At 38.6% G+C, this 15,036-nt stretch overlaps 1 long non-coding RNA gene and 1 gene segment (V, D, J or C); both read right to left on the reverse strand.

Annotated features, from left to right (window-relative positions):
- Positions 1–7,736: 7,736 nt before the first annotated feature.
- On the reverse strand, positions 7,737–14,587 carry LOC113086618 (T cell receptor alpha variable 14/delta variable 4-like). The segment is given in 2 exon segments: positions 7,737–8,066; positions 14,542–14,587. Coding segments are annotated over 2 exon segments (360 nt in total).
- LOC113086619 (uncharacterized) lies at positions 12,269–13,118 on the reverse strand. Its single transcript, XR_003284942.1, has 2 exons — positions 12,591–13,118; positions 12,269–12,485 (listed from the first exon to the last, which is right to left on the reverse strand). It is a non-coding gene; the product is annotated as an uncharacterized LOC113086619 (long non-coding RNA).
- Positions 14,588–15,036: the final 449 nt, after the last annotated feature.

Here is a 15,036-nt window from a genome sequence, read left to right on the forward strand (position 1 = left end):
GTAAGAGCTTGATTAGGTTCAAGTGTGTATAATTAAGGTTAAAGCTAACAGGGGCGTTAAACAAGATCCCGGGCCCTATGCATAGGCAGTCCTGACGGGCCCCCATGGCCCCCACCCATGAAAATATCCAGGTAAAAAATATATATTTCAGATTCATACTTTTCAAGGGCCCTCTCTTCCTTTGGGGCCCTGGTAATGAGTATTGGTTTTACCCCCAGTCCGACCCTGGGAGCTAAACTTGGATAAACAAACAAAGTTTGGAACTGTAAGGTCAAATAATTTTTATGTACTTTATTTTTTGTTGACATTATATCTGTGGTCAAAAATGTATATGACTATGCCTAATTGGCACAGTGCACAGACACACGCAAAGCTCGGGATATGACAAATGCGCGCAGCAAGGCTAGAATGGATACGTTTGGCTCTACTGGACAGGCGCACATAAATACAACGAAATTTTTGTCATACCGTACGAGTGCTTGCATAGACTAGTCGAGCTCTGTCGGAAACAATCGACTACTCCAGCATGCATTAACCATAATGCATACAAAGTGTTTGCAAGTACGACGTGAATTTTAGAATTACAATATTGCGTGGAGCTGTTACTATATGACCTTATCTATGTTGCATGTAAAAATAAAATATGTAGGCCTAATGTGATAATTAGGGTTGTGCCTGAAGCCGAATACCTTATTCGGAATGGCACGGATAATGGCTTAAAAAACGAATAACGCACAAGGAATAATTTTGCCTAAATACTCGGCTAAACCTGACACAGTCTGGTGTTTGCTAGATAACAGGTGAGCCAGGGCATCAGCGCCAGAAGTGAATGAATGTAAACTTTATGAGTGAAAAGAGCGCAAATCAAACACCCCATTGTTTTGTTTACTAAATACAGTACTTCTACATTTAAAAAATAATTACTGCATGTGCTTTTTTAAAACACACACACATTTTCAAAATAAAAATTTTGTGCCTCTCTCTGTGCATCTCTCAGAAATCAGAGCGTTGCAAGAGTAATTTTACCTATAATAATACATCATAGCTACACGTTATATTATTTGTATATATTTAAAAGGCAAATATTGAAAGCTTAGGCTACCATATGATACGAATGAATGGAATAAGCACAGCGCGCTCGCCAATCAAACGGCCGCGCTGCGCGTCTCAGTCTCTCAAAAACCAAACCAGTTCTCTCTCAAGAGCAGGCTAATAATGAGCTTCGATACGGATACATTGTCTACTTGTCCTACATGTTTGCATCTTTACCTTTTGCTGGTTTGCGCGGAACACACACATCTGTTTAGTGAAGTTCATTAACATTAAGACTCGCTTAAAGTGTTCTGCGTAATGAGAATGTGTGCATTGAATCGATTCAGTCGTGTTCAAATGATCACTATGACACGTTTGTCATGACATCTCTCTGCTTGCATGATAAATATTATTTTAGAATTTAATAATTATTTCAGTTTAACACGACATACTTGTTCAGTGATAACTACGAAAAAATATATAAAAAGTCATAACAGTCTTATCAAGTAACTGTACGATGTTGTATCCGAATGCAGATAGGAAAAATTTTGTGATTGTTACAGATACAAATACTGGCTGTTACATGAAAATGTAAATATGTAATGTCATAATTATAAAATTTTTAAAATTTACATATGTAATTGTTGCATAAGGCTATACATTAATACGCTTTTATTGATAAAAAGGCTATCTAGGTGTAGACGTAAATAAAACACAATCTAACAGGTAGAAATTAAATTAGAAACATCTAAACTTTTCAGGTCGCAGTAAATGCACCGCTGGTCATGCACATCCTTTCCCGGAACAATACTGAAAGCTAAGGCAAGATGGAGAAACAGATGATCATAGTTGTACAAGGATAGCCATTTTTTAAATGAATCTATTAGCAGAGCTACTGCAAGTGATTTTAAGTGCTGGAATTCCATTTATTCTTTGCTGAAACTTCTTCGTCATCATGGAGAGCGGGTCATGGTTGCCCAGCAACAGCAGACGCCACTGGAGCGCGAGCGCAGATTACAGAGTGCTTTGGAAATAAGGAGAGCGGTGCTCCTAGCGTTTTCCACACGTTTTCAGTCGCGACATCATGCAAATGTGGTTTTGTTTTGAAGGAGAATTTTTTTTTTTTTTTGCTGGACTCGGTCGAGACCAACTAGAAGACTTGGCGAGTCCAATGGCCAAGTCCGAGACAAGTCCAAGTGCAAATTCAACGAGTCCGAGACAAGTCCGAGACGACAGAAAAATGTCTCGAGTCCAAGACCGGACTCGAGTACTACAGCCCTTATATATATATGTATTTAAAATAATTATTTTTCATTTTTTTTAACAAACATTTAATGAAGATGTGCAGTGTGTGGTACAACAAACTACAGTATCACAGTTATGAGGGTTTTTATACAGTGTTTTTGTGTTTCCTGTCACTCTAGGCTTGAGAGCACAGTAATACAGGGCAGAATCTGTCAGTTTAGCAAGGGAGATCTCCAGAATCACATGGGTTTTCTCTTCATTCACTTTCCCAGATAATCGAGGATCTCTATCCACAATTTGTGACCTTTGTGAAACCATTCCAGTAGAGAGTAGAATAAGCATAAGAAATTCAGGAGCTGATCCGGGATATTGGTGAAGCCACTGCAGTGTAGACGCTGAGGAGTACAGGACAGAGTAACATTTTCTCTCTTTCTTATAAACCTCAGTCTGAACTGATGTGATGACATTCGCAAATGCCACCTTCAAAATTGAACGTCAAAATTTATGGAAATGTATTGTTCATAAATGTATACTAACACAAACTCCATACTTATTATTTTCAACTAGACAAAATAATAGAAAATAATGAACAACAAATAAAAAATAATAAATAAATGGAATAGGTAAAAGAGAACGAATAAAACCAGTTAAGCAGAGCAACATGTTGATGATGAGTAGGATGATGTTACGCATTTGTTCAACTAAACTTTCTCTTCTTTCCTTGTCATACAAAAGATGTGTCAAGCAAACTCCTCCCCAAAGCTTTATTGTAAATAGCATCTATTATTGCTGTTTCATATGCATGACATTTTATTTCGTTTCTCAAGCAATGACTTGTAGGCTACTTATTACGGCTGCCCCCTAGTGGCCAGAAGGTTTGTTATGTGTCTTTCTTTATTAGGTGACGATTTCATTCTACTGTGCTTCTGCTGTTGTGATGCTGGAAGCAGTTGCGTACAGTGACGCAAGAAGTGCACAACAAAACGACATTAAAAAGCAAACATAAGCTCACAACACAAAGACATTAAGCCACAACACAACAAAATTCTCACAACACAACAAAATTCTCACAACACAAAGACATTAAGCCACAACACAACAAAATGCTCCCGACCACTAGGGGGCAGTTGGTCTGCAGAAACAGGAGATAGACTCTACGTATTTCCTGTGAAATCTCAGGCGCATAAAAGATTCTGGTCTGTATTCTGCAGGGGGCAAGGAACTCGACCGGAAGTTGAAGTCGGGTGGGGGCTGCCATCTTTTAGCAGAACTTCACTTGCGTTAGCATTCCCATTGACTCCCATTCATTTTGGCGTCACTTTGACAGCGAATAACTTTACATCTGAGGCATTTAAAGACTCCGTTTGTCCAATATTTATTTCTAAAGATACACAACAATGTATAAAGGGCTCCATTACCTTCTATGTTACATTATGGCCCTGTATAAACAGTTTTTGTAAAAAAACAGGCTAACGATTGCGTCATAACCACTCGACTCTGTCTCATTACCGTACAGACAGGAGGAGAAGCTCGCAGGCAATTAACTTAATATGGCGTACTGGCGTTACATTTTAAAATACTATACGAAATAATTAATCTGAATACTTACTCCTGCTCACTCACAACAAAGAACTCCCCGCTCAAGCTCGCCGTCTCTGCAAGATTAACGATGGCAGTTTGCACGCACAGCCACTTAGAAGATTTACATCTGTCAGAAAGGTTGCTGACGTCGTCAAGCTTCGTTTGAGTCTGCGCGTCAGAAACGAAAGTGCTAAAAAACGCTAAAAATGGGCTTCACTTGTCTCAATTGAGTTCCAATGGGGTCGCTGTGTCCATTTCTTTTAATGTCTATGGTATTCTGCCATAGTGTAAGTGAAACTAAGTATTAATAAACTAAGATTAAGAAATAATATTTATACATTTTGCTATAATACAACAAATGAAGTATACCACAGTAATATAATTATTTAATGAAGAGTTCCGTAAACATCCGTGAGTTGTTTAAACAACTATTGCTGTGTCCTGTTTTGTCCTGTGAGGCTCCTCAAAGGTTTTTCACACTTCTCCCCTGGATTAAGAAACTTGAAATAAGTGGATTCAGAGTAGTAACGTTAGATGTAAGGATTTTAACATCACTTCTGATACTACAGTATGCAGGTGCCTTTTTTTAAGAATGACAAAAGCATGCAAATCTACACTAGGTTTAAACCCTTATTACAATATAACATATTGTGTGTTTTTTAATTGTCATTATTTTTTTTATTGGTGTGGTTGCCTGTTTGTTTAAATACCTCTTCTGTGGATCAAGGCAATATGTGTTAATAGATGATTCACCCAAAAATAAAAATAAAGCTGCTATCATATACTCAACATTATGTCATTGTAAACCCATATGGCTTGCTTTCTTCATTGGCACACAAAAATGTTGTAAATAATGTTACCGTCAGTCAGCTATCTAGATAGACCTCACAGAAGATATTCAGAACAGTTTAGAATTACATGAGAGAGAATAAGCTAAAGTCCCAGCTAAAAAAAAAAAAAAGTTTTTCACTTGTATTTAAAGTTTTTAAAGTATCCTTCAGGTTCAGTGTAGTCGAACAAACTTTTTACATTGCTTGGTGTGTATTTTCTAAAAACATGAAAACATCCAATCTAGATTTGAGATGTACTGTAGAACTGGAGAGATCTTGAACCTGCATTACACATGGTTAGTGGAAGTAGAGAAGTAGAGAAGTTGGAATAACAAGCAATTCAAAGGTAAATGTTGTTATTGTATTGTTTGTGACAGAGAAAGAAAATGTTATATTTATTTTCACTTTTTATGCACACGTTACATGTATGTATCATAATTATTTAACATTTATTTTGACAGTGTCATTCTCTGCAGCCCTTCGATGAGTTCCTCCTCTTCATGGTCCACCTTTCAGTCTTCCACAGAAAGATGATCTGACCTTAGACAAAATACTTGATGATTAATTTGGTTTTATTTGTACAGACTAAATATTATTGTAAATTAAATATTATGTAAGTGCAGGTACTGTATATGTAACTTTAATATGTTTTTTTGGTTACCAGTGTAATGTGAATATGTAAATATCCACACTTACATTTTAGAAACTACAGTTTTAATAGTTATGTAATAAACAAATACTAATAACTGTGACATTGTAATGGTATGTTATTATGTTTAACACTTTTGCCACTTGGAGGATTGATAGGCAAGGCAGATCACTGGTTACACCACTGTTAACATTCTCCTGAGATGAAAAACAATAATGTAAATTTATCATTAAGAAAAATAAAAAATTTCCACCGTCATTGCAAGTTGCATACATAATGAATGGATCTATAATCAATATGATTGTCTTTTTTTTTCTGCTAGGGCTTCCCGTGGTGAAAAGAAAGGATTGCAGTTAATGGATAGTGTTTCTAGATCTGAACAGCACATCTTATTTAACACTGTTACATCTGTACTCCACCTTTCGTCGATGTAAAAGCATGTCTTGCCGCCACACGATTTCCCTGTTGATTCTGTGTCTTGGTCTGCTCTGAACAGCTGAAAGCCTGGCAGATGGAGCGTGCTGTCTGGAATGGTGTCATTTAGCCGTTTCCGTGAAACACAGAGCAGCAGAGTGTGAGAAATCCTAATTTGTCTGGAATAGCAGAAGGAGAAGATGTGTTGTGCTGAATGCCCAGCAATTCGTCCCTGGTGAAACTGATTGCAGGAATAGAGCTAAAGACAGGACAACACTAACAACTGCAGCGCATGTCACGGAGGCAGCCATCCTGTATCGGCACCAGCATAGTCAAGATATGAAAAGATGATGTATCAATGTTAGACACTCTACTCCTACCTTAACCACACAGCGAGTTTCCTCTCTTGAAAACAGGACCACCATCCCACTGACAGGACATCTAGGCATACTAATGGGGCATGTTAATATTTTTACTGTAAAGAGATCGGTCTCCTTGCTCTCCATCAGTGGGATTCGCGGACCGAGATTGCCATCATCGTTTGCGTGGTGGACGCAGAAACTTAATTCTCGCAACCCGCTTCTCTCACGCTTCCTTGGCGCTCTCATTGCACGTTTTTTAGAATCCAGAGCCGAGGACAACTGAACCACGGGTCGCCTTCAACACTCACTTAAATCAAAGGTATCCAATTCATTCGTGCAGATAACAAACAGTTATTTCATCCATATTCAGTATCAATAAAACTTATGTCATGACAAACTTTGACCCCTGAGCACTTCCGGAAATTCCAAGGGAGTCTCTCTCCGTCACACGTGACGTCAAGAGAATTCTCCACAGCATCAAACCGCAGCGCCCCCTATTGGCAGGCAAGGCGTGATTCCACCTGCATTGGCTCAACCTGATCTCTCTTCTCTATGCTCACAGTTTGCCCATAAAACTCCACCCACAAACATCCTTTCATCCCAACATCCACTCCTATACCCTTCCTCTCAGCTGAATACAGCAAATACGGCTCACAGCCAAAGATACGAAGGCTGGTTAAATTGAACATTCTAACTTGTTTCCCCCTTGACTCGAATAACACACTTGTGCACGGATTGATTTTACGTATTAACTGATTTTTGCCATGAAATATAGCCCCATATGCTGGTATGGCTTAATAAGTAAATAAACAAACAATCAGCATGTTTTCTGATAATTCTCTATAGCTACTTCTAAATTCCAGATGCCCATTTACTGTCCCTCAAGCCATTCAAAACTAAAGGAGTGACACGTCTTGGGTATTCATCTAGTATTTGCTCATGCAGACCAGCTGGTCTCCCTTCAACCTCAAATTATATTTTCAAGTCTTCTTTTCATTCTCTACCTCCCTCCCTCCCTGCATCTTGCAACACACCCCACTCACAAACATCCTTTCATCCCCAAATCCCTTCTTCCTCCCTTCTTTCAGCCTATTCTACCCTCTCTTTACCTCTCAATCGTACTCTCTCCCTATCTTCCCCTGCCTCCACCCCCTCCTATATCCTCTCATCCTCAAACACCTCCCCCCCCCCACTCAAAGACATCCTTTCATCCCAACATCATTTCTTCCACCCTTCTTCAGCCACTGTCAGGGCTGCCTCTAGTCTAACTGCAGGCGCCTTCACATCTGCGCATTCTATGACTGAGCCATGCGAGAAACTCCTTTTCTCATAACCTTACGACACCAACCCTTGCAAAGCACCTCCGCACTCCTATCAAGAACCTGACATAAATTGGGGTTAATAATCCAGATATTATACATATATCTGTATATGTTCTGCATTTCAACACTTCTGTCCTCACAGTGCACTACACAATGCTGCTTCATTAAATTTATGAATCTTTTGGTTTTGGCTGCTTTATCAGTTGCAGGTGTTCCCACATACAGTAATGGTTTTGGCAGATAATACATTTTGGTTTGGCTGATACTTTGATGATTTTGAGTTCAAAGCATGTGTGTTTTTGTAAAGCTTCTCAGAAACTTTGTATCACTGGGTCTTTCCAAAGAGCACAGTAATAGAGAGCTGAATCGTTCAGAGTAGCTGCTTTAATAATCAGTTCAGTGGATGTTCTGCTTGTAGAAGATTCAAAATGAGGATCTGGTATATCACTCCCACTACTTTGTCGTGCACTTTTCCACAGTATGTACTGTGGCTCACTTTTAGGATACTGTCTGTACCAATAAAGATCAACATATTCACTGCTTGTTTCATACGAGCAACTCAATGTGACCCGGTCGGTTTCATCTCTGATAACAACAGCTTGATCTGGGACAATGCGATCACCAAGAGCAACTGGAAAGGAAGGAAAAAGTGGTAGGTGAGGACTTACATAAATATAAAATCTGTTTTTTTAAATTGAGAAATTATGCATTCATTTATTTTATTTTTTTAATCAATTTAAAAAAATAGCCTACCTGACGCAGCTACGAGAATAAATACCACTGATCTTCTCATCCTGAATTTACTGATCAGCTATGCCTCTGTTCACAATCTTAAGGTGTTGCTATTTGTTTCTGAGCAGTCTAGTACCACTTGTAACACGTCAACATCGCTGCATGCTTCTGATGTTGTTGAGTGTGGTAAAAAAGTGCTGCCCCCTTGTGGCGTTTGTCCAGACTCAGATTTTGTCCTGACTCCATGATTAGAACCAGGAATTCCGGCGCAGAGTTGAGAGAATGTCGATACCACTGTAGATTATTCATTGACAGATTGTAATGGTATTTACAAGAGATCGTAATTTTTTCATTGACCATTGCATGGATTGCAGGAGATGTTGGGGTAATGCTGTCTTGTATACTGGCACCTGAGAAGAATGTTACATTAGCAAGTCAAATCAAGTAACATTTATTTTTATAGCTCAATATACAGTACAATACAGATTGTTTGAAGCGGCTTAACAGAAACAAAAATCACAATAACAGTGTTTAAAAATGAATCAGTCATGAAATGACTTCTGTTTCAACTGTAAGCAATTCTCCAGAAGAAACTGTCACTAGTCAGCTTGAGTCAGTTCAATGTTGATTCAGTTCTGTTCAGTAACTTTGCTAAAGTTGAAAAGCATCTAAACGTTAGCATAAGGTTATCATCAGATACACAATGTGAATGTGTAAAGAAAGGAAATTCATCAAATACATCTATCGACTGAAATCTTACCAATTAATGCCATTACAACTAGTAGCAAGCAGAAGGTCATTGTTTAAAATGATGGTATCCTCACTGAGCTTTGCAGAACTATCCTAACAGCCTCCGTTCAGACAACTAAAGCTCCCTGCCAGTGTTTTCAACACCCAATCACAATGCAGTGATGTCTCTGGCAGTTGTCACAGATGCTATAGACTTCAAGGGGCTGTTACAAACTCATAAACTGGTGTTCTTGTGATCTCCAATAGTCTAAAGTAAATGTTATGTAAATCAATGCAGCTCACTGACTTAAAAATCCACTGTATGTACATTTTATAGTTTAAGTGCTGTATATATAGCAAAACAAAACATCACAATTAAATGTGATAGATTCCAGGTTTGTATTGCGTCACTGGCTTCTGTTCTTTTAGGTTATGGTTCATTTCAAAATTCTAAGAAAGAAGAGAGAGTTTTAATCTATGGCAATGTTTCAATTTTAATTTTCAGTTTAATGTTAAATTTTTTTTTAGGGAAATGAATTATGATTATGCAGAACATTTTTAGAGGTATTATTTTTAAATATACATATACATATATAAAATTACAGACAAAAGAAAACTTATATTCCCAGTCTATTATTTAAAAAGTAAAACACACACACAAACACTACTTTTTGAGTAAATAATAATGCTATATTAAATTTTCACTATAAATATTTCACCAGTAATCCAGTGTACTGAGCCTAAAGGACCACTAGATGGCAGATTCATTCTAGTAAAAAGATAGATCATGATATTTGACTTCTTTTATAATTACATATTTTTCTTATTATGGCTTACACTGTTTAGGTGTTACAGTATCTTAACTTGTTGAAAGAAGTTTACAAGGTATGCGTCCAGGAGAACATGTTTTTTTTTCTAGGCAGGTTTTTGTACAGTGTGTAAAGGTTTCCTGTCACTGTGGGCTCCAGAGCACAGTAGTACAGAGCAGAATCTGTCACTTTGACAGAGGAGACGATCAGATCCACACGGTTTTTCTTGTCATTCAGTCCTGCTGAAAACCGAGAATCCAGATTCTCTGCGCTCTGGACCCGTCCAGAGGTTTGAAAAACTGATAAAAGATATTCAGGAGCTGATCTGGGATATTGGCGGTACCAATATAAACTAACTGCAGTTGAGTAACTACAGGACAAAGTTATACTTGCACCCTCCTCATGAAAAACCTCAGTTTGGTCTGATGAAATGGGACTCTCAAACCTTCCACCTGGAAATTATTATAAAGATAAGTAATGATAGACTCTAAACAATAACACATTTTGTTTTAAGCCATTTAGGAAGTCATTTTGGAAGTTTACGGTGTAATTATAGTCAAATATTGTATATTATTAAGACAACATAATACAAATAAAAATATACTTGACTTTTATTTAATATTAAGTTATACTCACTCCCAACAGCACAGAGCAGGATAACTGTGGTGAGCAGCATCATGCTGAAATAGTGCATCTATGATGGCACTTATGATCTTTAGAGCTGCTTGAAGCTCCTCCTAACTCATGATAAACCCCATGAGATCTCAAGCTGTCAGCTGTCTTTAACTCTGGAAAAGGGGATTTATCAAATTCACATGATTTTTGTCCACGTTCAGTTTTCCTGACAGATGCTCATCTGAAGTCTGTATTACTTTTTTCAGAGCTTTGTAGGATGAGTATAGGGAACTGAAGAGTTGATGTATTAGGCTGTCGATACCAAAGGAGACTTAATGCCGAGGAATAACTACAAGATGGTGTTACGTTCTCGGTCTCAAATACATGCACTTCTTTATATTCTGGAGTAATGGCTTCTGCATGAGTTAAATATTAAAAGTAAATAATAAGGGAATATATTGAAGAATATAATGAGATATAAAGAAAACGGTTTTCATTAATACAGTCACAAACAATTGTTAAAGAAAAATATACCTGCAAGGGTTAACATCCAAATAATTATGTACAGCAACATTGTGATCGAGCCTAGGCAGAGCAAAATAATATAACATGACATGTGAAAACTGATGTCTCCTCTGGAAGCTCAGACTCTTTCCTTAGTATGGAATGTGTACAATAATGTAGCTCGCCAATCGCATATTAGTATATTTGGATTCTTTATTTGCAGGTGTAAATATTATTAATTGCAGGGAAATAAGTATTTTGTGGTTTCAAACAACACAGTTTTGAACATGAGGTTTTTTTTTTTTCCGTAGTGTTCTTCTAGCACACAGTAGTAGGGAGCAGTGTCCTCCAGTTTTAGATTTTTAATTAACCAAAAAAGTAGATGCCTTTGAAGTTGCGGAGTCATAGCGAGGATCTACTGTATGCTTTGAAACCATTTCTCTGATCCATGCAGAGCTTTGCTGATAATACAGAGGGCTTACTAATTATTTAATCACTAAAATGACCTCATTTAGATCAGATGTTGTTTACTGTAGGCTACATGCAGCTGTTTATTTATTTGCTACAGGTGTTACCATATCCTTCAATTTGACTTTGTGGTTTATCAAGACGGTCTGATATTCATTTGATAACTCACTGTTCAAAGCAAGTTTTCTGAGTGAGTTTTTGTAAAGCCTCTCAGGCACTTTGTAACACTGGGCTGTTACTCTTAGAGCACAGTAATAAAGAGCTGAATCTGACAGAGTTACACTTTTAATGGTCAGTGAAGTGGATTTCTGGGATGTAGTTGATCCAAATCGATCAGGGTCTGGTATGTTCTCATATGTCTGTGATCGTCCACCTTTAAGCAGTATATTTTCTGGCTGTGTGTTAGAAAACTGTCTGTACCAATAAAGGAGAACATAGCTGCTGCTTGTGTCATATGAACACACCAGTGTTACAGGATCTCCTTCTGTACTGGAAACACTGGTCCTCTGGTCACTTGGTCGAATCCAATCTTGACAGATAACACCTGGAAAGAAAAGTTTTTAATACGATACAGTTTCAAAATTAAGATGTATATATTTGAATACCTGAATAATCATACAAATGTATTAGGCTTGTGGAATGTACCTGATGCCGTAAGTAAAAACAGCAGAAGATATTTTCTGATTTGTTGACTGAGCATTTGGAGTCTTTCCATGATCACATCAGATACATCTTAATGTGCTTTGTTTCTTGAGAGGTTGATCTTTAAATATTAGGGGGAGGATACAAAAACAGGAAGTATAATTGCTCTTGACTGCTTGTCACACAACATCTGCACTGTGCGGAGACTTGTTCTGTAGGTCATTACAAGTTGCATACATAATGAATGGATCCATAATCAATATGATTGTCTTTTTTTCTGCTAGGGCTTCCCTTGGCGAATAGAAAGGCTTGCACTGCAGTTAATGGATAGTGTTTCTAGATCTGAACAGCACATCTTATTTAACACTGTTACATCTGTACTCCACCTTCCGTCGATGTAAAAGCATATCTTGCCGCCACACGATTTCCCTGTTGATTCTGTGTCTTGGTCTGCTCTGTACAGCTAAAAGCCTGGCAGATGGAGCGTGCTATCTGGAATGGTGTCATTTAGCCGTTTCCGTGAAACACACAGCAGCAGAGTGTGAGAAATCCTAATTTGTCCGGGAGAGCAGAAGGAGAAAATGTGTTATGCCTAATGCCCAGCAATTCATCCCTGGTGAAACTGATTGCAGGAATATAACTCACTCTACTCCTACCTTAACCACTCAGTGAGTTTCCTCTCTTGAAAACAGGACCACCATCCCACTGACAGGACATCTAGGCATACTAATGGGGCATGTTAATATTATTACTCTAAAGAGATCGGTCTCCTCGCTTTCCGTCAGTGGGATTCGTGGACCGAGATCGCCATCATCGTTTGCGTGGTGGACGCAGAAACTGAATTCTCGCGATCCGCTTCTCTCACGCTTCCTTGGCGCTCTCATTGCACGTTTTTTTTAGAATCCAGAGACGAGGACAACTGAACCACGGGTAGCCTTCAACACTCACTTAAATCCAAGGTATCCAATTCATTCGTGCAGATAACAAACAGTTATTTCATCCATATTCAGTATCAATAAAACTTATGTCATGACAAACTTTGACCCCTCAGCACTTCCGGAAATTCCAAGGGAGTCTCTCTCCTTCACATGTGATGTCAAGAGAATTCTCCACAGTATCAAACCGCAGCGCCCCCTATTGGCAGGCAAGGCGTGATTCCACCTGCATTGGCTCAACCTGATCTCTCTTCTCTATGCTCACAGTTTGCTCATAAAACTCCACCCACAAACATCCTTTCATCCCAACATCCATAACCCTTCCTCTCAGCTGATTACAGCAAATACGGCTCACAGCCAAAGATACGAAGGCTGGTTAAATTGAACATTCTAACTTGTTTCCCCCTTGACTCGTATGTATTACAGACTTGTGCACGGATTGATTTTACGTATTAACTGATTTTTTCCATGAAATATAGCCACATATGCTGGTATGGCTTAATAAGTAAATAAACAAACAATCAGCAATACGGCTCCATGTTTTCTAATAATTCTCTATAGCTACTTCTAAGTTCCAGATGCCCATTTACTGTCCCTCAAGCCATTCAAAACTAAAGGAGTGACACGTCTTGGGTATTCTTCTAGTATTTGCTCATGCAGACCAGCTGGTCTCCCTTCAAGCTCAAATTATATTTTCCCTCCCTCCCTGCATCTTGCAACACACCCCACTCACAAACATCCTTTCATCCCAAAATCCCTTCTTCCAACCTTCTTTCAGCCTATTCTACCCTCTCTTTACCTCTCAATCGTACTCTCTCCCTATCTTCCCCTGCCTCCTCCCCCTCCTATATCCTCTCATCCTCAAACACCCCCCCCCCCCCACTCAAAGACATCCTTTCATTCCAACATCATTTCTTCCACCCTTCTTCAGCCACTGTCAGGGCTGCCTCTAGTCTAACTGCAGGCGCCTTCACATCTGCGCATTCTATGACTGAGCCATGCGAGAAACTCCTTTTCTCATAACCCTGTATATGTTCTGCATTTCAACACTTCTGTCCTCACAGTGCACTACACATTGCTGCTTCATTAAATTTATAAATCTCTTGGTTTTGTCTGCTGTATCAGTTGCAGGTGTTCCCACATACAGTAATGGTTTTGGCAGATAATACATTTTGGTTTGGCTAATACTTTGATGATTTTGAGTTCAAAGCATGTGTGTTTTTGTAAAGCTTCTCACAAACTTTGTATCACTGGGTCTTTCCAAAGAGCACAGTAATAGAGAGCTGAATCGTTCAGAGTAGCTGCTTTAATAATCAGTTCAGTGGATGTTCTGCTTGTAGAAGATTCAAAATGAGGATCTGGTGTATCACTCCCACTTCTCTGTCGTGCACTTTTCCACAGTATGTACTGTGGTTCACTTTTAGGATACTGTCTGTACCAATAAAGATCAACATATTCACTGCTTGTTTCATACGAGCAACTCAATGTCACCCGTTGAGTTTCTTCACTGATAACAACAGCTTTATCTGGGACAATGCGATCACCAAGAGCAACTGGAAAGGAAGTAAAAAGTGGTAGGTGAGGACTTACATAAATATAAAATCTTTTTTTTAAATTGAGAAATTATGCATTCATTAAAACATTTTTTTATCAATAAAAAAAAATAGCCTACCTGACGCAGCTACGAGAATTAATACCACTGATCTTCTCATCCTGAATTTACTGATCAGCTACTGTATGCCTCTATTCACAATCTTAAGGTGTTACTATTTGTTAGTCTAGTACCACTTGTAACACGTCAACATCCCTGCATGCTTCTGATGTTGTCAAGTGTGGTAAAAAAGTGCTGCCCCCTTGTGGCATTTGTCCAGACTCTTTGATCTCAGGTTGATTTAAACCATTTTCTTCTCCGTTTAGCTCTGAGAAGGTTTTTGTATGGTGTACATGCATTTCCTCCCGCTGTGGGCTGCAGTGTGCAGTAATACACTGCAGAATCCTTCACATCTGCAGGAAAGATTTCCAGATTCACAGCCTTGTTTTCTTTATTGACTGAAGCTGTCAGACGAGAGTGAGGAGGTGTAGCCGTTTGATTTTGTCCTGACTCCATGATTAGAACCAGGAATTCTGGCGCAGAGTTGAGATAATGTCGATACCACTGTAGATTATT

Source organism: Carassius auratus, unplaced genomic scaffold (assembly GCF_003368295.1).
Source record: "Carassius auratus strain Wakin unplaced genomic scaffold, ASM336829v1 scaf_tig00043601, whole genome shotgun sequence".
In the NCBI taxonomy this organism is placed as follows: domain Eukaryota; kingdom Metazoa; phylum Chordata; class Actinopteri; order Cypriniformes; family Cyprinidae; genus Carassius; species Carassius auratus.